At 37.6% G+C, this 25,311-nt stretch overlaps 1 protein-coding gene across 1 annotated transcript; it reads right to left on the bottom strand.

Annotated features, from left to right (window-relative positions):
* Window positions 1–203: 203 nt before the first annotated feature.
* LOC111887708 (uncharacterized) lies at window positions 204–18,650 on the bottom strand. The gene is made up of 3 exons (XM_052765734.1): window positions 18,399–18,650; window positions 1,338–1,429; window positions 204–1,230 (listed from the first exon to the last, which is right to left on the bottom strand). The coding sequence occupies exons 1-3, from the start codon at window positions 18,648–18,650 to the stop codon at window positions 204–206; spliced, it is 1,371 nt and encodes a 456-aa protein (XP_052621694.1).
* Between the last annotated feature and the right edge of the window lie 6,661 nt (window positions 18,651–25,311).

Genomic DNA, 25,311 nt, shown 5'->3' with positions numbered 1-25,311 from the left:
TCCAAAACCATGTTAAAACAAAACAACTCATAATAACGATGATTCGAGATATCCAACATGTATCTCCGACTCTAGTAAGAGAAAGTTCTTGGTTTAATCCACTTCCAGTTTCAATTTCACCATGTCCTATGGATTCTTCTAATTTATCATTTTGACTTTCGCGCATCATATATGTACGTTACAAGAAGCACACACAACATTCATTAGAACAGATACCATATCAAAAAAGACTCCAACATCGTGATGTTTTTTTTTGCAATGACTAGCTGAAGTTGGTGAGCAAAGCAATAAACATAATATGCAGACGTATTTTCTCCCATTATTAAAGATTTTAAACCATTAAAGTTTCCACTCATATTACTTGCTCCATCATACCCTTGACCCTTGATCTTCGTCAAACTCAATCCATATTCAGAAAATAAAGAGTCAATAGCAGATTTTATAGACAATGCAGATGTATCATTCACATGAACAAGACCAATAAACCGTTCTTTAACAATCCCACATGTAACATATCGTAAAACCACTGCCATTTGCTCATTTTTAGATATATTGCTGGACTTGTCAACTAATAAAGCAAAAACGTCATCACCAATTTCTTCAAAAATTGATTTAAGTACTTCTTGTGCAAAACAACGAGCATTGTCTTTTTGAATACATGGAGCCACCATTTGATTGTTCCTCGGAGCATTTTGTAACATAACTTTCCATACACTCTCCTTTTGATCCCGAACCAAATTCAATACTTCTAAAAAATTTCCTCTAAAAAGAGACATTTCAGACTCATCGTGACCACGAAAAGGCAATGCACAATTTAATAAACATCTAGAAGTATCAATGGAAGCATTTAATCGGATTCGATGTTCATTCCTTATAGCATCATATTGTTTATGAAGAGCAGTGGCAATAGATTGATTTTGTCTCATCAAATCTTCACATTTTTTAAGTGCTATGGAATGGGAACTAGTGAAATTGCATTCATGAGTTTTAAGTCTTTCCGGTTTATTCCAACAGCTAAAACCTTCTGTTACAAAAGCATCACCGCCGCCACTTTTACTTGTCACATCTTTAATGAAGTAACAACACAAACAAAAGGCTTCATTTGTTTTTCTACTATACTCCAACCATTTACTATATTGACGATGATCAAACCAAGCCAGATTGAAACGCCTTGTCCTACCTCCTATCTTTTTTGTTGGAAATGTATGATCACGTGGTTGACAAGGTCCTCTAATCAAATATTTTCACCTTATTTCATCTCTTTGATTAGGGTGATAATCTGAAAAAAAAATTCTATCACATGGATCCCAAGGTGTTTCACTCAAATCAATTTCAACCGGCACTGATGGAATAGAGCTAGATTGAGGAATTTCATTGGAAGCAATCCCGGATGAAGATGCATCATCGATTGAAATCCGTCTTTAGATATCTTTCCATTTATCAGTTAATAGAAATTAACAATTTATAATTTATTGATATAATAAAACTCAATTGGCAATCTATTATATTTAACTATGAAACGAATCAAATTCATAATGCATACAGGGGACATACAGGGGACAAACGAACGAAACTATATATTATTTAAGTTTTTTTTTCCTGCTAACAATAACAAAACAAGTTATGGATCCACCCACTGATCCCAAAACAAAAATTAAAAATTTCCAATTACACTCACTATCGACATTGTTTGAATTTACCCACAAAAATCCAAAATTTCACAATACAACCAAATATTAACTGATTTCAATAAAAAAAATAAGAGTAACAATTCCACAAACCAACATAGAAGCTTTTAAACCAACGGAAATCAATTTCCTCTAATAAAATCAAAGTATATTTAAAGGTAGTGATTTACCGAGCTAGAAAGAGAGAGAGAGAACAAGGGAAGCGAAGGTCGGAGGTCGGAGGCACACTCAAGCAGTCGACATCTGACTCTGGCGACAATATCCTTTCTGATCTCCGGCAGAGTCGGAATCTGATTTGGTGGAGGCTGTGTGTGGCTAGGTTAAAAAGAAAGAAGACGATAGATTAAAAAAAATGAAGAAGGAAACGTGGTTTGGGTATTCAATGGAAGTAGTGGGTTCCATCTAAAGTCAAAGGGGGGGGGGGACCACCTTTGTCACACCCCAAAACCAACAACGGCGGAAACGTTCTGGGGCGGAGGACGTCATGTAATGTATCACAACCATGTAAAGTAGTAAACAAGCAACAACATGTCCATTGCATTAATAGTATAATTTTAATTAAAAGTGTGTTCAACATAATGAATAATCAAAATAAAAGACGAGTCTTGACTGCTCCATCTTCACAAAACCTGGTCGTCGTACCTGTCTATTTGTGACCTGAGAATACAAGTTATTTTGAAAGCGAGTATCAACAATAAAGCTGGTGAATTCATAAGTATTTATGTGTCTTTGACTTGTAAAAAACTGTAAAGGAAAGACTTGTAAACGTTTGAAAAAAAGTTTGTATAAGTACAAAAATGTTTGTAAGTAATTGTAAACGTTTGAAAACCCTAGAAAATCCCATATTTCCTACTAGTATAAAAAGTAGTCTTCTACTAAGACCCAACTGTTTTGAAAGTAGCCTTCTACCAAGACCCGACTGTTTTGAAAGTTTGAACCTCTACTTAAGTGAAGGTTTTTCCTTGTACAACTATTATTATTCAAATCTAATCTACCTCATCGATTATGTGAATATGACACAAAGTAAAGGTAATAATAATATATTAACTGGAATTGTATCCTTTTGTACTTGTCGTATGTAAAGTGTAAGTACTGTAGTATTTGTAATAAGTGACTACTATTGTACTAATTGCCTTAATTAAGTATTAAGGTATAATGTGATGGCTAGATCCCATACTAAACGCTCCCCTATCAAGAGATTCTGTGAACCAAATGTGACCCCTGCAATGATCGCAAGCCGTGAACATCCACATTATTATGATCATGTATACCCAATATAACTATCACCTTTTGTTTAGAACAATGCGTTAGTGATTCATTGGTATAGTTAGATCCTGTAATTGTTCCATGCTATAGCACCTTGTCGTGTATTGTATCTTCCTCCGTGTTTCTCTTTATTATGTGTTCTCTTATGTTATCGTGTATTGTATCTCTATAACGTATGTATTATATTAGTATTACATTAATTGTACTTTTGTAATTGTATCTCTTTATATAGTATGTATTGTATTTAGTATAGACTCATGAATGAACTGACTCTTGTGTGATTCCTTGTACTTAGAATAGTAAGTAGTATCTCCTAACTATACCTATTATAGCTACTAGTAATGTACGTATATAACCGAAGTATGCCTTTGCTACCCAAAGGTACTGAACTGACTAATGGAACTTTTTTGTCTATATATGTATACCTGATATATAACTAATATTTAGACGACATTCGAACGAATAACCGATACCCTAAGGCCACATCCCAACGAGGAAAAGGAAATAAAGTGAGCTAGCCGTCCTAAGTCCTTTAAACATTACTTATATAACTATACATATATGGGTACGCATTTGACAATATAAAAGTATAAAAGAAGTTTTGTAAAACCTTTGAAAGATTTAATAACTAAGAAATGATGACTTGATGTCAGTTTGTAAAAAACTTTGAAAACAGTTTGTTTGATAAGAACAATTTTAAGCATAAGAAAACCTTTGTTTGAAACACAATTATAACCGAGTTTGAAAGGAAACATACAGTATGTAAGACAATTTGATAAAGAGTTTTAACATGTAAAAACGTTTGAGAAAGTTATTTGAAGTAATCTGTTTCCTAAAACAGCTAAAACTGTAGTAAATCCATTTGAATGCTAGTTATTAATCACATGTGATTGATGTACTAACTAGCATGATTCAACTTGTATTCCCCTCATAAAAGCATTTATAAACATTTAGAAACATTTAAAGGTTAATTAAGGGGTATGAACTCACCTGCAGTGAGTGGATCATATGGAAGTGTCGGACAAGTGCCTGGTGTCAAGTGAAGACTTAAACACACACAATGATCCTAATAACATATAAAGACATATGTATATATCCAATTAGTGATTATAGCACTATTTAGACAAGTTAAGACATCCTAAGACATGCTAAACACTTGATTTAAGTGCTATAAGTCCTAAGTATTGCATCTAAGGGTTGTAGGACTTGGGTTTTAAGTTTAGGGTCCAAAGGTAAACTCCTTATGAGTTTACGACTTTGGGACCAACTCCCTTGGAGTTTACGGTTTTAAACTCATGAGTTTACAGTTGTAAACTCATGTTACTTCTACCATTTTGTGTCTTCAAGCCTATAAGTCATAAAGAAACATTCCTACTTCATGTCTAAGCCTTTGGAAGTGATTGTGGGCATCATTTCACTCCTTTGTGGAGTTTACGACCCATGGACCATTTCTCCATGTGATTACGACCGTAAACTATAATGGTTCATGGTCTTTTGATGTTTTAAGGTCCTAAGTACATCAAGGATATGATCTAGACTAGTATCCATGGCTTGGTAAGGGACTAGGGTGCATTTAACCTCACTTAGAAGGGTTTACGTCCCAAGAACATCCCTTGGCCGTAAACACCTTTGATCATGTGGTTCTTGGTGTTTTCTAAGGCCTAAACATGTTAAACCTAGTGTACAACGATTTAGAACAAGAGTACTTACGATCTAGGAGCTTGAATGGTCGGTTTTGGCCAAGAACACTAGTGTGTGTTCTTGGTGTTCTTGGTGAAACTTGAAGATCTACAAAATGGAATGATTTTACGGATGAAATCATGTAAGATCACTAGTTCATGTAAGATATCAACTAGTTAAGACAAGAAGCTTACGAGTTTTGAAGATCGGGGACGAAGATCGGGATGGTACTTGAGAGGATTTCATCCAAGGAAGTGAAAGAATGGAACAAATGGCCAAAATATCAACATATAGGAGGATTTTATGGCCCACATGGAGTTTACGGCCGTAAACTCCCATGTGTTGGCCGTGAACTCCTTGTAAAGGGGATTTAGACTTGTTCTTTGTGCTATATCTTCAGCAGATAAACCCCGACACTTATCCCGTAAGCGTACAAGGCTCAGAATGCTCAAATAAACTCCAAATTGTGCTAAATGATAGCAGGAATGAGTTTGACTTTCAATGAAGTGTTTGAATGAACAGAATAGAAAATTTCAGGTTGTCACAACCTTTAAAAAATTATTGAAAAATATAAATTAAGGGGGGTCCACACACCCCACTCCTTCTACATTGCCTCCGCCATTGGAAAAGTGTCGAATCATCCGCTAGGATCCGGTCAAGAAACATGTTCTCCGCTTTAGTTATTGGAGCAGCCAAATTTGTCAAAAACCATGTCAGCGTCGCCTTGGAATGTCGTGGGTCTGACGTTTTATGTCCATAGCAACATCGTTGGTTCTGTTAATCTGTGAAAGTGCAAATCGAAAAGTCAAGATGTCAGAATAAACCCTTTGAATCCATTTCAATTCAACAGGCAACAATCGTTTGGACATCATCAAGTCGAGGAGGATCTCTTTTTAAATCTGTTGTCGACGACGGAATAAAGAGGAATAAGTGTTACCGTGTTTGGATCCAAGGAGCTGTTACCGATGAGTTTGTGAAAGGTGTTACCGATTTCTTGTTAAAGCGATTGTCTTCTCTGCCGTATTTCTTGTTAAAGTTGTTACCAATGAGTTTGACGGTGGTGTTTTCCGAGATCAACATAACAAAGGCGGTGGAAGGAGGTTATCTATATGATAATTTGTCTATATAAGGTGTATATGTTTTAATGGTGGAAATAGGTTATTCATCTTCCTTTACATCTTCTTAAAAATGCTAGCTTATAGATTTTTGTTGCATGGGATTTGCTTGGAAAAAGTAATGTGAAACAAAGTTGAATGATTATTATATGTTTGTTTGAATGGTTTTAGGGGTGGGGGTATGCGGTAGAGAGAGAGAGAGAGAGAGAGAGAGAGAGAGAGAGAGAGAGAGAGAGAGAGAGAGAGAGAGAGAGAGATGGGATGGGACCCCTTGCATATGAAATTTCATTTTTTTCACTTTTCTTCTTTAAAATAAGAGAAAAACTCACAAATTGTCCCTATAGTAGTGAAATTGTTACGACCGAAGAAAACACGTCACCGACCGCCATTAGGAATTAGCTAAGACAAATAAATGTAATAAGGCAGCAATGTAATACTGCATTATATTGATAAATATATTCAAATACACCCTTACATATATGAATAATGCGACGAAGAGGCTCAAAAATAGGTGCATGAAAAGTCGTGTCACCTTAGAGACATGTTAAAATATTCGGGAGGTACTCGGCAACGTGATTCGAAAAATATAAACTTCCTAAAAATTTGACTTCGTATGAAGAACTTATGGTTTTTACTAGAAATAAAAATCAACCGCGTAAATAATTTTATGATGTAAAAATAGTACAAAGAGATCGATTAAGTTTTGGCTAATGTCACAAAAAGGAAAGTCATAGGACTCCTTAATATAAGAATTTTGAGATGAAAAATATCAAGATTGGAGCATGCACGGGGAAGTTATAATTTTTATAAAAATCATTTATGGATGCCCCCGTTAGGCCAAAACATGAAAGTTAAAATTTGTGAAAATAGCCTAAAGGAAAGTTGTAGTGTTAGCCGAGAGCATTGTGTGGGTATAAAGAGGGTAAAGAATGAAGCTTGTATGCAAGAGATATGAAATTTTCAAAAACATTTATGTACGAGTGCTATACGCAGCATGCACACTGATGCATGATTCACTAAGATTGTCAATGACGTGGCCCAGCGAGAGAGTGATACGTGGCAACGCCCAGTTGGAGCCACGATGCACTTTACGCAACATGCACACTAAAAGGCACGACGCGTGGTCAAAAACCTTGCTATAAATAGAAGTGTTTGTAGACCCACTTCTGTACACCTCTCTCAAAGCCTCTCACTCCCTCTATTCGATGCGCTTCACTTCACAAGAGGTCTTCGAGCTCACGAGTCTCGAAGCTACCCTATTACCGCGATTCATACTACTAGGGTGAGTTCACGACCCTACTTTTACAAGTTTTTAAAAGTTTTACGAGGTGGGAATACATGTTATAATACTACATTATCGATTTAAAAAAATATTATTATTTGTAATATATATGTAGTTTATAAAATGCATGAAACGTTAGGATGATATTATGCCTGGTAATTACTGTGTTAATGTTTTAGGAATAATATTATACCTAGTCGTTATGCAACACAAACCATAGAATGATATTATACCTAGTAGAAATTCTGCCCAAAACTATACAATAAGATTATAACAAGTCGTTATACTGACAGATGCTCTAGGGTAACATAGTGATAACTAAAAGGTTATCAACTTAGCACAATAGGTTATCAACCTCAGCTCGTGTGCTAGTGATAACTAAAAGGTTTATTCTTGATTGACTCCTAAAACTCTTCAAGATCGTTAAGACTCTTACTGACTTCTTGACATATAAGTTTCACTCTTAAAAAACATTCATTGACGAGCAACATCAAATATTCAAAAGTTAGTGTGGATTCTAGACAAGAAACACTTCATGGAATTGGCCTTAGTTCATCCTTTGTTTTAACCAAAATATCACAACTTCTAATTCCAAATGTGCTAGAGTAAGAAAACATTATTACTCCAAATTTTATGAGGTGTTATAAACCTACTTAGTATGAAATAAGTTTCAAGATACGATGTGTAGTAACTAGAGCATGACTCTAAAACTTGATTAGAAGACGAAGTGTGACTCATCTCTTGATTGAACCATTTCAACAATATATGATTCCTCTACTTAGTCAAACAATTGCACTAATATCTCTTTTGAGGATAAATTGTGATATAGTTCCACAATCATTAATATGATCACAAAACACGATACTAAAGTATTCTCCTTTCCTTTCAGATTGGAGAAACTTTTATCTTTCTGCCTAATAGATTCTTCTATTCGTTCTGTTACTCTATGAATCTTTTCAAAGTATCAGAATCATGCTTAATCTTATAAACACAACCATGTTGACTGAAGCATCAGTAAATCATGACAAATAAACTTATCGTAATGTGTGGTGGATCTGAATAGTCCATATCAACAGTACTAGATCCATTTGTCCTTCACTTTGACTCACATAAACATGTGATCAATGAATTGGTCATAATTTTCCAAAGATCAAGATTCTCATGCATCACACAATTCGAATTGCATGACTCCAAGTTTCTTTCAAATTGGAACTTGGGTGATCAAAATTCCTTTTCACTTAGTTAATTATGACAATACCACAAACGATATAACAAGAATCAAAGCCATAATTAATATTGCTAATAATAGAAATGTAACCACCAATTTTCATAAATGCCATTGCAAAGAAATATAAACTAGATAAATCAAAAACTCGCTTTTATTGATAATAATCAGAAAACTTTTGTCCTTACAATGCCAAAATATGAAAACAATGTTTCTAGACATTTCCTAAGTAGTCTATTAAATTATCATAACTCCTAAGTAGCAGCTCCAAATTCTGATCATCGAACATGTGACTGAAATCCATCTCTCATGATTAGAATTAGCTCACTGTCCCTAAACTTCCTTCGTTCTCTTAGATCCTAACCATCAGAATGTGATCATCACTGTGACATCCCCAAAATCTCGGCCAGAAAAGACCGATTTTCATTTATGCTTTTAAAATAATTTCAGAGTAAATCCTTTTGATTTGAAATAGTTGCGGAATTTGTTCCCAAAAACAAAACATGATAAAACAATGTTTACCAAAGCATTTCATAAAAGAAATGTATTTTCATTATATTATCAAAACTCGGGGTGTCATGTTCCGATACAGACCAATAAGCATAAACGATAACATTACACGTCATTCAACAAATATATACATATACAGACTTGTAAACAAAACAACTGATGGTTCATCCATCTCATGCCCTCGCGCCACTTCCTATAATACAAATAAAACTGAGTGGGTCAGGCTTGGGAGCCTGGTGAGCATATAGGGTTTTCAACCCACAATAAATAATCATATTTAATTTTCACCAACCAACAATAACCCAATTACCCATTCCCGTTATTCTCACTTTATGTCCCTAAAACAACTAACACAAAGGACCTAGTCTAAGAATATTTCATCGGGGCGACAACACATGCTTCGGGGGTACCTCAGCAATATAAGTCAAATAAGGCAACCATGAGGGGGATGGAGTACATCGAATGAACACCCAAGTTCATTAACACCTACAGGTGGCGAACCTGCTAATGTTTCCACAAGACTGTCTAGAATAGCCAGTGGTCGTCATCTAAACTCCGCTAGATGACTAAATCAAACAACAACGAGGCCTCTCATCTGTTTATTACACACCAACTATCTACCCATGTTCTACCCAACATATTAGTAGATAAAATATACATTTTTATACATAGTTTTGAAAACCTGTATAGCATGCTTTAATCAACACATAATCCACATAACAGATGAGGCACACACACACATAACACATATCTCATAGAGAATAAATCATATCTATGAGATAGAAGAGAGTGAATACACATTCACACATATAAACAACAATATACTATAAACATAGCACGTATTTTATAGAAAATACTTAATATTTATGTGTTAGAAGAAGGTAACTACACACTCACACTTATAAACAACAATATACTTAATACACTCGAACCAAACTTGTATTATTATCGTGTTTATGAAAGGTAGTATACACTCACTTGATCAGAAGATGATCGGACAACACTACGACTTGTAGAAGTAGAAATCCTCAGCAGATCTGAAAGATCTTCACAAAAATCGAACTTCTCGCGGGCAGAGCTTCGACTCGGGAACCGCACTTCTCGGGATCTTCGGGATCTCGGGACTTGCCTCGGGGATAGAGTATGATACCGGGGCTTCGGGGTATTTCTGGCACGCAAAACGATGCAAAACGGGAGAGAGAGAAGAGAGGAAATTGGCAAAAGACTCGGTTGCCTTCGGTTCCTATTTATAGGAGGCTGGAGCCTCAGAGTACGCGGGGCGTACCGCAGTACGCGCTTCCAAAATCGTCACTGCATGCGTCATCCGAAATGTCGACACTCTTCGGAGTACGCGGGGCGTACGTCGGATCAGACCGGTGACTCGCCTTCGGATAATGCTTCCGAATTTCCATTTAAATTTAAATACAAAATATTAAATAAACTTCGGAATTCATAACTTTCGCATACGAACTCCGTTTTCGACGTTCTTTATATCCACGCGAAGGTGAGACTACGCTCTACAACTTTCGTTTAGACTCCGTCGGCTAATTTCGAATTTATTTTTATTATTTATTTTTAATAGGCCGTGACAGAAAAACTTCGTTATAAATTCATAACTTCTTCGTTTGACGTCCGTTCTCGCCTAACTTTTTATCGCTTTGATACCAACAACGAGACCTTCGATCCTCGTTTAGATTGCTTTGGCTAAAAACCGCTCGATCTCAAATCGAGTATTTCGGGCTGCACACCGCTAAGCCGAAACTTCGATAAATCATAACTTCCTCATACGAAGTCAGATTTGGGCGTTCTATATATATTCGGAAACCTCGTTTCAACTACTACAACATTATTCAAATAATACAATCTTATTATTTCAAAACGGGTTACAAAGGTTAACCTAGACTATTACATTGCTAAAAATGGCAAGCCCGGAAACACAGGCGTTACAATTCTCTCCACCTTAGAATGATTCCGTCCCCGGAATCACACATCAACAAACAAATGCGGATAGCGACTCAACATGTCACTCTCCGTCTCCCAGGTGAGATTCGGCCCATTCGTGTGTTTCCATCGGACAAGCACTAACCCAACCATTTTGCGTCGCAACTTCTTAGTCTGTCGGTCAACAATTGCCTCTGGTTCTTCAATCAACCTTTTGTTCTCATCAATTCTCAATTCAGAAATTGGAATTATATCGGGAACTTCTCCCGTGAACTTCCTCAAATAACACACATGAAAAGTGTTGTGAATTCCATTCAGTTCCTCGGGTAATTCGAGCTTGTAAGCTTGGTTCCCAATCCTCTGAAGAACTTTAAACGGTCCAATAAACCTTGGACTCAACTTTCCCCTTTTTCCAAATCTTATAAGTCCCTTCCACGGCGAGACTTTAAGCAAAACCGAATCTCCAATTTCAAAAGTCATCGGTCTTCGCTTTTTGTCAGCATAGCTCTTTTGACGATCTTGAGCTGCTAACATTCTTTCCCTAATTATTTTCAACTTTTCAGCAGTTTGATGAACCATCTACGGTCCCATAAACTGCTTTTCCCCAGCCTCAAGCCAACAAGACGGCGTACGACACTTCTGTCCATACAAAGCTTGATAAGGTGCCATCTTAATGCTCGAGTGAAAACTATTATTATAGGAAAATTCTGCCAATGGTAAATGTTCATCCCAATTACCTAGGAATTCCAAGGTACATGCTCTCAGCATATCTTCAAGTGTTTGTATTGTTCTTTCACTCTGACCATCAGTCTGCGGATGGTAAGCTGTACTTAAACATAACTTGGTACCCATTTCCTCTTGTAGACTTTTCCAAAACCTTGAGGTGAAACGACTATCACGATCCGACACAATCGTTAACGGAACACCGTGAAGCCTCACAATTTCCTTCACGTAAGAATTCGCAAGCTTTTCCATAGACCACTTCTCCTTGGCCGCTATGAAATGCGCACTCTTAGTGAATCGATCAACGACCACCCAAATCATGTCGTGACCATTCTTTGTTCTGGGCAGTTTAGTGACAAAATCCATAGCAATGTCTTCCCACTTACCCATAGGCACATGCAATGGTTCTAAACTCCTGTAAGGTTTCTGATGTTGTGTCTTGACTCTCGCACAAGTCACACACTCAGCCACATACTTTGCAACATCAAGCTTCATCGTCGGCCACCAGTAGTAGGGTTTCAGGTCCCTATACATTTTAGTGCTACCAGGATGAATCGAGTACATGGTTTTGTGAGCTTCTTCTATCAGAAGATCCCTAATTCCTCCTGACTTAGGTACCCAAATACGATCTTGGAATACCTTCAGTCCATGACTGTTTACGCCGAACACCAACGTTTTGCCCAAACGTTCCTCCTTTCGGTCATTTTTCTCAGAAGCTTCCTCTTGAGCTTTCTTTATACTTTCCACAATGGTCGAGACAACTTCAATTCTCAACGCTCTTGGCCTTTTCCTTTCAAGATTGACCTTCCGACTGAGAGCATCAGCAACAACATTAGCTTTACCGGGGTGGTAAAGTATCTCGCAGTCGTAGTCTTTAAGTAATTCTAGCCAGCGTCGTTGCCTCATATTCAATTTCTTCTGATTAAAGAGATATTGGAGACTCTTATGATCAGTGAAAAGTTTGCACTTCATGCCATAGAGGTAATGCCTCCATATTTTCAGAGCGAAAACTACCGCTGCCAACTCCAAATCATGAGTCGGGTAATTCTTTTCATGCTCTTTCAGCTGTCGAGACGCATATGCTATCACCTTTTCTCTTTGGGTCAAAACACAACCCAATCCAACCCCAGACGCATCGCTATAAACAGCGAAGTCTTCAAATCCATCGGGTAAAGAAAGTATCGGTGCCTCGCATAGCATCTTCTTTAACTTCTCGAATGCTTCTTTATGCTTATCACTCCAAGCATAAGTAGCTCCTTTGTGGGTCAAAGATGTTAATGGACTAGCGATCGAAGAAAAGCCTTGGATAAACCTGTGGTAATATCCGGATAATCCTAAAAAGCTTCGAACCTCCGTAGGACTTTTCGGTTGTTCCCACTTCATCACAGATTCGATCTTCGCTGGATCAACCATTATCCCTTCTTGGTTGACCACGTGACCCAAGAATTGGACTTCACGAATCCAAAAATTACATTTGGAGAACTTCGCATATAGCTTCTCCTGCTTCAAAACTTCTAACACTTCTTGCAAGTGTCTGCCATGCTCCTCCTGGATTTTCGAGTAAATCAGAATGTCGTCTATGAACACTATCACAGATTTATCAAGGAACGGATTACAAACCCTATTCATCAAATCCATGAATGCTGCCGGAGCATTGGTTAGTCCAAACGACATAACCAAGAACTCGTAGTGTCCATATCTAGTTCTGAATGCAGTCTTCTCGATATCTTGCTCTCTTACTTTCAGCTGATGATATCCTGACCTTAGATCGATCTTCGAGAAATAGCTCGAACCTTGCAATTTATCAAACAGGTCATCAATCCTCGGCAACGGATATCTATTCTTTATTGTTGCCTTGTTCAGCTCTCTGTAATCGATGCACATTCTCATACTTCCATCTTTCTTCTTCACAAATAACACCGGAGCTCCCCAGGGCGATGAACTAGGTCTAATGAAACCTTTGTCCAATAACTCCTGAAGTTGCATCATCAGCTCCTTCATCTCCGTCGGTGCTAATCGATAAGGTGCTTTTGCTATTGGCGTGGTTCCTGGTAACAAGTCTATTCTGAACTCTACTTGTCTATCAGGTGGTAATCCAGGAAGATCTTCGGGAAATACTTCCGGATAATCACACACCACTGGAATACTCTGCATCACCTTCTTTTCTTTCTTAGCATCAATCACGAATGCTAAATATGATGTACATCCCTTGGTCAAACACTTTCTGGCTTTCATTAGGGAAATGATTCCATAATTCACTCGCCGTTTGTCCCTATACACCATAAACGAATCTTTCCCAGGCGGGTTTACTTTAACTATCTTCTTCTTGCACAAAATTTCAGCATTCCCAACACGATGTCGAAACCATTAAGATCGATGGGCAATAATTCCTCGTGAAACTTATTCCCATTAAGGTCGATTAAGATGTCTTTCATACGATGGCTAACATGTATAAACTTGCCACTAGCTACTTCGACTAATAAAGCATCATCTAGTCTATCAACAGGCAAAGCTAGCTTTCTACCAAACTCATGCGAAATAAAGGAATAGTTGGCTCCAGAATCAAACAAAATTTGAGCAGGAAATTCGTTTACGAGAAAGGTACCTGAAGCGACATCAGCTTCATCTTTCGCAGCTTCGAGTGTCATCTGGAAGGCTCTCGCCTTCGGCTTTGGTGGAATGTTGGGCCTAGCTGCCTCCTTCTTCTTTGGACAGTCTTTCAAAATATGCCCCTCTTCATTGCAACCAAAACACATCCTTTTGTTGTTCGGACATTCATTGGCAAAATGTCCAACCTTCCCACACTTGTAGCAGGTCACATCCTCGCTACATTTCCCAAAGTGCTTTTTCTTACACTTATCACACCACTTCGCTTCGCCTCCTTTTCCTCCAAACTTTTTCAAATCAGATTTCGAAAATTTGCTCTTCTTACTGGAACCAGATGTTCCCTCAAACTTCCTTTTCTCACCAACCTCAACCTTGGCGGTGGTTCTTCCCTTTATCATGTTCTCAACAGACTTGGCAGCCCAGATAGCTGCCTCTAAAGTAAGTGCCTGACGTACTGGCACATCATACTCCCATGGGTGTCCCTTCGCATACCGGTCCTTTGTCAACTCGTCTGGGACGATACGCAAGGCAAACTCCATCTTATCGGTGAAGCTATTGGTGTATTCATCAACTGACATGCTGCCTTTCGTCAATGTCAGGAACTTGTTCTCCAACTCCAACAAATTTTGAGCCGAGCAGAACTTGCGCTTGAACTGCACCAAGAACTCTGCCCATGCCAATTACAGTGGATCATTAGGGCTTAAGGTCTTCCCTAGAGTGTTCCACCAACGAACGGCTCCACCTCGGAACTGACGCACAGCATAGATAGTCTGCAACTTACCTCTGCAGCCACAAGTCATAAAGGCCAATTCCATTTCGGAGATCCAATCCATAACCCCAATCAGATCCTCCTTTCCATTGAAGGTCGATGGTTTGCAAGTTAGAAAATCCTTGTACTTGCATCCCATTCCATCATTCCTTCCATCATGGTTATCTTGCCTAACTATCGGTGGGTTGGCTTGACCAATAGACCCACTGAAGTTTCCCCCTTCTGAGTGCCCTTCATTTAATTCAGGCTCTTCCACACGAATCGACAGTTCTTCACGATTCTGTTGAAGCAACCGTCTAGTTTCATCCATCTGACGATCCAACATCGTCTGAATCATCATTTGCACACCAGCCATGGTTATTGGCTCAGGTGCTGCTGCTACGACAGGTACTTGTTCAATCACTGGTGGTTGATTCCTGTTTTCATCAGCATTTCCAACTCCACTTCTTGTTTTCACCATTTTTGATCTATACACCGAATAAGGTGAAATTAGATCCTCAATCACGATAGATATTCAAATCATCCTTATCACACCGAAACGTTTACATGCTAGTTCTAATATCGTAGACGTACGCTTAGAATCCTACACACATAAGGTTTCTAGATCTGGTCGGCAACAGACCATAGATCCGAACAAATAATATCATATATGGCAACATATAACATTTAGCACATAAAGCATTTTTAGGCAACTTTCCTAAAATAAACCAGTGCTCGTGTCTAAAACATAACAGACACACATCTCAAAACTTCACTTAGCATTCTAAGTTTAAGTCTAGAAATCCTACAAATTTCTAGTTCGCTTAAACTAATGCTCTGATACCAACAGTGACATCCCCAAAATCTTGGCAAGAAAAGACCGATTTTCATTTATGCTTATAAAATAATTTCAGAGTAAATCTTTTTGATTTGAAAGAGTTGCGGAATTTGTTCCCAAAAACAAAACATGATAAAACAATGTTTACCAAAGCATTTCATAAAAGAAATGTATTTTCATTATATTATCAAAACTCGGGGTGTCATGTTCCGATACAGACCAATAAGCATAAACGATAACATTACACGTCATTCAACAAATATATACATATACAGACTTGTAAACAAAACAACTGATGGTTCATCCATCTCATGCCCTCGCGCCACTTCCTGTAATACAAATAAAACTGAGTGGGTCAGGCTTGGGAGCCTAGTGAGCATATAGGGTTTTCAACCCACAATAAATAATCATATTTAATTTTCACCAACCAACAATAACCCAATTACCCATTCCCATTATTCTCACTTTATGTCCCTAAAACAACTAACACAAAGGACCTAGTCTAAGAATATTTCATCGGGGCGACAACACATGCTTCGGGGGTACCTCAGCAATATAAGTCAAATAAGACAACCATGAGGGGGATGGAGTACATCGAATGAACACCCAAGTTCATTAACACCTACAGGTGGCGAACCTGCTAATGTTTCCACAAGACTGTCTAGAATAGCCAGTGGTCGTCATCTAAACTCCGCTAGATGACTAAATCAAACAACAACGAGGCCTCTCATCTGTTTATTACACACCAACTATCTACCCATGTTCTACCCAACATATTAGTAGATAAAATATACATTTTTATACATAGTTTTGAAAACCTGTATAGCATGCTTTAATCAACACATAATCCACATAACAGATGAGACACACACACATAACACATATCTCATAGAGAATAAATCATATCTATGAGATAGAAGAGAATGAATACACATTCACACATATAAACAACAATATACTATACACATAGCACATATTTTATAGAAAATACTTAATATTTATGTGTTAGAAGAAGGTAACTACACACTCACACTTATAAACAACAATATACTTAATACACTCGAACCAAACTTGTATTATTATCGTGTTTATGAAAGGTAGTATACACTCACTTGATCAGAAGATGATCGGACAGCACTACGACTTGTAGAAGTAGAAATCCTCAGCAGATCTGAAAGATCTTCACAAAAATCGAACTTCTCGCGGGCAGAGCTTCGACTCGGGAACCGCACTTCTCGGGATCTTCGGGATCTCGGGACTTGCCTCGGGGATAGAGTATGATACCGGGGCTTCGGGGTATTTCTGGCACGCAAAACGATGCAAAACGGGAGAGAGAGAAGAGAGGAAATTGGCAAAAGACTCGGTTGCCTTCGGTTCCTATTTATAGGAGGCTGGAGCCTCAGAGTACGCGGGGCGTACTGCAGTACGCAACGCGTACTGCTTCCAAAATCGTCACTGCATGCGTCATCCGAAATGTCGACACTCTTCGGAGTACGCGGGGCGTACGTCGGATCAGACCGGCGACTCGCCTTCGGATAATGCTTCCGAATTTCCATTTAAATTTAAATACAAAATATTAAATAAACTTCGGAATTCATAACTTTCGCATACGAACTTCGTTTTCGACGTTCTTTATATCCACGCGAAGGTGAGACTACGCTCTACAACTTTCGTTTAGACTCCGTCGACCAATTTCGACTTTATTTTTATTATTTATTTTTAATAGGCCGTGACAGAAAAACTTCGTTATAAATTCATAACTTCTTCGTTTGACGTCCGTTCTCGCCTAACTTTTTATCGCTTTGATACCAACAACGAGACCTTCGATCCTCGTTTAGATTGCTTCGGCTAAAAACCGCTCGATCTCAAATCGAGTATTTCGGGCTGCACACCGCTAAGCCGAAACTTCGATAAATCATAACTTCCTCATACGAAGTCAGATTTGGGCGTTCTATATATATTCGGAAACCTCGTTTCAACTACTACAACATTATTCAAAGATATTAAGTTTATTTTACACTTTAATTTCGACGCTTATTTTTATTCTTAATTAATCAAACCACCTAATTAAGCAATTAAGCACCAAAACACATAATACTCAAATAATACAATCTTATTATTTCAAAACGGGTTACAAAGGTTAACCTAGACTATTACATTGCTAAAAATGGAAAGCCCGGAAACACAGGCGTTACAATCACATAATATATTAAGAATCTATGAATATGAACTTGTTAAGATAATGGAGTTAGATAATGGATGCACTCGAAGTAGAGTCATATGGCCTGACTTTATCATCTCTAAGATCTTTAGGTAGTCTGGGCAGCTTCGCAATCAATTCCCCTCCAATTGGCAATAGAAATATATAAAATTTTTAGGATTAACACATGGAACTATCTCAGAACCGACATTTATCTTTACCATACGATCAAACAGTTTGACCATGGCCGATCCCTTTCCATTGGGAAGAGAAATCTGTTCTGGACTACCATTGTCACCATTATCAATGTACATGGAAATTTTGGACTCGGATCCTTCAAAAACTTTTGCTTCACTTGTGCTCTTAAGCATTTTTACTCCAGCAACAATCAACATATGTGTCAGTTCTATTGGGGGCACGTCGTGGTCACTCATATAAAAGTTCTCAACGAACTGACTATATGACTTAGGAAGCGAAAGTAGAACCAAATCAATGGCCTGCTCCCTTGGGAAAACGACACCCATTCTCTCCAATTTGTCAATGTATGATTTCATTTCCAGAACATGCGTACATACAGGATTTCCATCTTGATGCTTGCATGCCAATAAGGATTGAGTAGTTTCATATCTTTCAACTTGGGACATGAGGAGAGTCACTGGAGGAGGATGATGAGGTAGAATTGGAGAAGCATGACATCCAGTTCCATCATTGCTAGAAGAAAGGAACATAATTTCACCTTGATCAGAATGTGGAAGGTGATCTTTAAAAAGTAGAGGAAAAACATATCCAAAAGAATTAGGAAGACCATTGTTGTCTTGACTCGACATCTATAATGGAAGAAAAGAGAATTCAAGTTAGTTGATTTTAATCATTAATTATTAACCCATAAATTTAAATGAAGCATAGGATACATATTTTCGATTCTATCTTTGAAGAGGGATGTCGTAATAAAATTCGAATCTATTTTAGGTAGGTAAATCTTTTACCAATTTCAATCTCATGAAACTCCTAGATCTTTTAAGATTCATTGAACTATTCAATGATATGTTTAATCCTGATTACGCTCTCACTTTTGTGACTGGGATGCCGAGGATCACAAACTAGATGTGAATAACCATTCAAATTAGTTTGGTACTCTCGATGTCATTTATCATCTCCTTTTAATGTGTCAGTTAACCACACGTGCTTCATTAATCAACGATAATGTTCAATACACCCATTACCATTCCTTATTAGTCCCACATTAGTGTGCCGATTAGCCACATGCGCTCCACTAACGACTTATAAAGTGTAATGGGATGCTGAGAATCACTTTTGTGACTGGGATGCCGAGGATCACAAACTAGATGTGAATAACCATTCAGATTAGCTTGGTACTCTCGATGTCATTTATCATCTCCTTTTAATGTGTCGATTAATCACATGTGCTTCATTAATCAACGATAATGTTCAATACACCCATTACCACTCTTTATTAGTCCCACATTAGTATGCCGATTAGCCACATGCGCTCCACTAACGACTTATAAAGTGTAATGGGCAATTTCATGGATTAGCATCAAATTCACATTTTACCTAAAGTAAGTAAGAGTGAGATTTTAGAAAATAGTTTAGTTACTTTTCATCATTATACTTTTAATGAGGTTATGTCCTATCAAACCCGTTCGGCTGACGACCCTCCACCAATCAAGGGAGCAGTGGGTAAGAGTGCATACCCAATAACGGTCATTTTATAGGCCGCTTCCTTAAACTCTCCTTATAGATCGCCTTCATGAATGAGGTGTACTAGCGGTTCGACTGACTTAGTCTTATACATATAGTAAATATTAAATATTTAATTTTACATATAATATAAGGTGTATTTTAAAACATTTTAAAATACTTGGTTTAATTTTTAAAATTTAAATTAAATTAAATTTTCGAAATTTAATAAATTAAACCAATTGATTTAATAATTATTTATTAGTTAAACATTTAATTAATTTGTTAAATCAATTTAGGAATATCTAATTAAATTAATCAAGATAATTTAATCCTAGTCCTCACCCTAAATTTTGAAAAATAACGGGTAAGGATAAACAAATTTTATAATTATCATATTTAACCAATTAAACTGATAATTACAAAAAATAAGAAAACCTATACAAGGAGTTACCAATTTTGAAATTACCATGCTTGGGGAGGAAGCTAAGGATTTAAATCCTTAGCCTAATTTCGAAATCTTGAGGGGCAAGGAACCCTCCTTAAAATCGAAACTTGAAGGGCAAGGGAAAGGGTTTCAACCCTTTCCTAAATTTCAAAACCACAGGGCCCAAGGAACCCTAATTTCGAAATCCTTGTCTGATAGGGTTAAGATGCCATAAACCCTAATTTGATCAATTCAATTATTGCAATCAATTCAATAGAAAACAATCAAAGGCTCTGATACCACTAATGGATTTTAAGCATAACAAACAAAAATCCTATGTGTGCATGCAACCATAATTCTTTATCTATGTTTTCTCTAATTGAACATACAACTTTGAACATCAAATAAGAACCCTAGGGATACCTAGGTATTGCCGGACATACTAAAGAAAAGGTTTAGTGTTAAATACCTTTTATTTGTTATAGCAAACAACTAAAATTTCCATTTGAAGATCTCTTGGAAGCAAGCACCACAAATGTCGTGCCTCTGATAGTTCACACCCAAGCTAACAAGAGGAAAACTATATATATATATATATATATATATATATATATATATATATATATATATATATATATAGAGAGAGAGAGAGAGAGAGAGAGAGAGACATGGGGGACCAAGATTTCGTTCAAGGCTCTTAGAGGGAATGCATGGACGAAATTATGTGCTAGGGAGGCCTTTATGTAGTTGAGGTAGCTTGGTGCCAATGCTAGGGTTTAAGGAGGAAACCCCGCAGCACTCATGTATGCTAGTCATACATAACACTAGACCCTATAGACTTTCGAATACTTGATCCTACCCTAAGCCCTACATCAAACAAGAACAGGAAATAAGGCCAAATCAAACATTCTCAGGCTATAAGATCTTAATTATGTACAGTCGTGATGCATATACTAAGCAACTACAACAATGATGTCAATTTCATATAAGGAAAAACCCTAGGCTACCAGTCATCATATAATTAGGCAATTCTATCATGAAATTCCTGAAGATCCCTAGCCTAGTACTAGCATGTTGTTCTAACATATCACAAAATCAAGTAATCTGTATGGTATTTTGGGGTCTATTTACTGGATCCGGCTGATCGTACACTTGCATCCTCCTTTAGTATTTTGGAAATCATTTGAAAAATCATTTTAAAATCTTGTCCTTAGTTTTATACTGCATACACACGAGTGTTTCCTCCAATTCACTCAAACCAAGGCTCTGATACCAACTTATAACACCCATAAAAATCATGCCAATTTAAAACTTTTTAAATCATTCAAAAACCAATAATTATTACAAATTTGTTTTCAAAATGGTTTCATGTTAGAGTATCCCAGAACCAAATCATTAAAATATAAGGAGGTGTACGATCACGCATTCGCCTTCCCGTGATCAATAGAAGTGCCTGAAACATAATCAACAACTGTAAGCCCGAAGCTTAGTGAGTTCCCCCAAAATACCAAAGCGATACAAACCATAATTGTATCATACAAACAAACAACATGCATAATGAGCCATCAGCTTGACTGGACTGCCTCGCAGGGCCATCAGTCTATCTGGATCGCTCTCCGAGCCATCGACACGTCTGGACCGTTTCATAGGGCCTTCAGCCTATCCGGACTGCTCGTCGGGCCTTCGACCTGACTAGTATGCCCTACCGGGCCTGCAGTCAATTCAGTCTGCCATGGGTATGTTGGCCTTCAGCACAAAGGAAGTCCGCTTCAACCTAACCCCCAAATCAAACAGTCATGTGCACATAAATATCATACGCTAGCTAGCATGTACAAGTAGTCATGCAGATCTAACAGATCACTAACATAGTAACATCCTTTAACCAGGATACAGACCTAACCAGTCACTAACATAACATTTTCCTATATCATCATGCAATAAACCCGAATACAAATCCGAAAAGGGCCGGCGTCGGTGCCTTCGACCCTGTTAGTATAGTGAGGACAACTCACCTCACAAGTAGCCCGGGATGATCATGTCAAACTCCCCCAAATACAACTCCAACTCAAACACCTACATCCACCAATGATCCACTTCCATAAATTTCCAAATTACTAAAATACCCCCAGAAGTCCAATTGGTCAACCCTTGGTCAAAGTAAAACCCAACGGTCAAGGTCAACAGTCCATGTTGACCGAACTCATCGAGTGTAGTCCTATGACTCGTCGAGTTCCTTCAGTACTCTGGAAATCGTGAAAACCCCAGTTGACTCGTCGAGTTTCCAAACAACTCGTTGAGTCTATGTGGTCTCCATAATGTCGGGAAAACCCTAACTAACTCGTCAAGTGATCTCGCTAACTCGCCGAGTCCGTGCAAAAACCAAAAACAACCAATCTTCATCTGACTCGTCGATTTGACCATGAAACTCGTCGAGTCCATTCAACCTATTTCTCATTCAGACATTTTTAAGCTACCCCAAAGCTTCAAATTGTAGATCTAGCTTCCTAAGGTGAAGTTATCACGTAAAGTTGCTAACTTTACGTGCATTCAAGGTCTTAAAAGGCTTAAAACACCAAAACCAAGTCTAGGATGAGGTTTAGGGCATGAAGAAAGGACAATACAAGATAAATTTGATAACTTTATGAATTTAGGGCCTAGAGGAGTGCAGATCTGAGACCACATGCTTGTGACAAGCTCAAACCCAAGAGTGGCTACATTAAAACCCAAAAATGACCATAAATATCCATAAAAGAAGATCTAAGCATGAAAGGGTCAAGGTATTAGCTTTATACCTCAGATTGGTTGCCAAAACTAAGTAGATGGCAGATCCATTTCCTCCTTTTTGATCCAAGCTCCTCACTCTTCAAGTTTCCCTTCCAAAATCAACAAATAACACCTTTCAAGCACTCAACACACACAATGGGGGTTTAGGACTCGATCTTGGGTTTCCTCTGGCTGTAATGATGATGAAGGAGGCTAGAAACGATCCATAAGTTCTTTAAATAGGCTGCAAACCCTAAAATTTAGGGTTTCCATGCACATCCTCTACTCGTCGAGTCGGGGTCCTCCGACTCGTCGAGTAGAAGTCATAAATCATGCGGGCTGACTAAGTTTGAAACGACGAGTTGGGGCCTCCAACTAGTCGAGTTCATTCAATAAAATGAATATAAAGCTTTTAAAATTATACCTGGGAGTCGGGATGTTACAGTGAGACGAAGTCGGAACTCAATTGGTGTTAAGGTGTTGTTCTTCCACACCTAACATTGATCAAATCTAAGAAAAATAGGGGATGGCTTTATTTTGTCGGATAATACCTTTAATTCCATCTAACATGCTAGATTAGCCATTGATGGTGTCAATCACAACATGTTTTTCCTTCACCTTTCGCCAAGTATTTCTAGTAAATCAACAAGCTTTTTGAATTTGGTACAATAGTATTGGATGAGAGGTCCGCCGTTGAGATATTCCAAAATTCACTTTCAAGTTGCAAAGATGTGACATATTTGTTTTCACAAAAGAGGGCATTGAGATGGAGCCAAATTTTCTGAGCATTTACATTGATGTTATAGGTAGAGGTAATAAGTGATTGAGAAATGGATCCAAACATCCATAGTTTAACTATGGCGTTAAGTTTCTCCCATTTGGGATTCGTAGGAGGTGTTTTTATAGAGGGTCGTATGAGCCGTCAATGTGAATGACTACATCGTATGCAATGTAGTGGGAGGTAAAGAGGTCGCTCCAGGGATCATAGTTATTGGTGGTAAGATCAAGGATTAATAGGACATACATTTTGATATCGTATTGACATATGCCTTGTGTGTAGAGGGATGTGGGTGGTTGTCGTCGGGCATGGTAGTGTGGTAGGGTTTAGACTGACAGTAAAGGAGAAGTATGGAGGAAGAACATAAAGAAAGGTAATGTGGAAGAGAATGAGAGACTTTAGGAAAGATTAGAATGAGTCTTTGATACCATGATATGGTGAATAATTCTCATGGATTTGAATTGAATTACTAAAAGGCTTCTAGCTCAATGGTATCAGATGTTACCCTCATTCCTTAAGGTTGAGGTTTCCAAGTCTCATCTGAGACATATGTAAATTCATGAATAAGGAGTAGTTTAAGATTAGATTAGATTTGTCGTTAAAAAAATCTAATAATATAAGTAGATAAGAGTATACAAATGTAATGATATGCTGACACGTATTGTGTTGGATGCCTCTAATCTATGTTGTATCCTACGCGTTTGGCTTAAGTTTTTTGGGATCTCGTGCTCCTCCTCTATATACATTCTATTGAATTATTGATGTGAAATGTATCTGTAGTTAAATGTGTATTTTGATATTAAAGTAAATGCATTACAAAGTATTGCTCTTACTAAAATATTTTACATTAATAAACAAATAACTAAATAACAAGAAAACAAGACTTAATATCTACCTTATTAATTTATGGTCCCGCCTATATCTGCAATAATTTCTTGTAACGTCTTTTTGGTTGATTTTTTCACAACTTCGCATAGAATCCAATATATGATCATGCATCATTATTGGAAATTATCGATCATGATGAAAATGTTTATGACATTGGCTACCATTGGGGAAAGGGTCATGACAACAATAATCATCTTTCTTCGCATCTGAGAGGTGCACAAACTAAATTAAAAATTATGTCGATGTAGGTTTTAAATTTGGTTCAGTTTTTTTTCGATGAGTGATAACCCATTTTGGCCAAAATCAGATCTAACTGAATCCAATTGTTGAAAATTTTGACCAAGTTGTCGCTGTTCTCCGCCTCCTGGCAAAAAGGAGCAACAAGAAGATCTTTATGCTTAAAGTCGATTTCGAAAAGGCATTCGATTATGTTAACTATAACTACCTTGATTCCATCATGGAACAAATGAACTTTGGAGGAAAATGGAGATGGTGGATCAGGGGATGTCTCTCCTCTTCCCGCACTTCGGTTCTGGTAATCGGGTCACACGTAAATGAATTCGTCACAACGAAAGGTGTTCGTCATGGCTAGACCTGGCAATGGGGCAGGTTTGGAGTGAATCGACCTTGATCCAAACCCTTTTAACAAATTTCAAAATCCGATCCAAACCCGCTCCGTAACCCGTAGGGTTTTGAATAATCAAACCCATACCCTTATCCACCGAATCAACAGATATCCAAATCCGCCCCGTAACCCGTAGGTTTTTTGAATAATCAAACACATTTTACTTAAATCATAAAATCACATTTATTAAATAAAACTAAGTTTTGATTTAGAAAACACATTATGTACTCGAGGACTTTCTATTGGAATTAAAATCATTATTTTAGTTACTTCCAATTGGTTTTTGATCGCCGATTGCATTGATAG

The sequence above is a fragment of the Lactuca sativa genome, chromosome 7, assembly GCF_002870075.4.
Source record: "Lactuca sativa cultivar Salinas chromosome 7, Lsat_Salinas_v11, whole genome shotgun sequence".
Taxonomy (NCBI): domain Eukaryota; kingdom Viridiplantae; phylum Streptophyta; class Magnoliopsida; order Asterales; family Asteraceae; genus Lactuca; species Lactuca sativa.
The sequence above is the reverse complement of the archived record's forward strand: the minus strand, read 5'-3'. Positions and strand labels throughout refer to the sequence as shown.

Coding starts and splice junctions, on each gene's coding strand:
- LOC111887708 (XM_052765734.1), bottom strand. CDS start 18,650: ATGTCGAGTCAAGACAACAATGGTCTTCCTAATTCTTTTGGATATGTT. Junction 1,430..18,398: donor AGCATCAAGATGGAAATCCT/GTATGTACGCAT, acceptor ATAAATGGAAAG/ATATCTAAAGACGGATTTCA. Junction 1,231..1,337: donor GCTCTATTCCATCAGTGCCG/GTTGAAATTGAT, acceptor ATATTTGATTAG/AGGACCTTGTCAACCACGTG.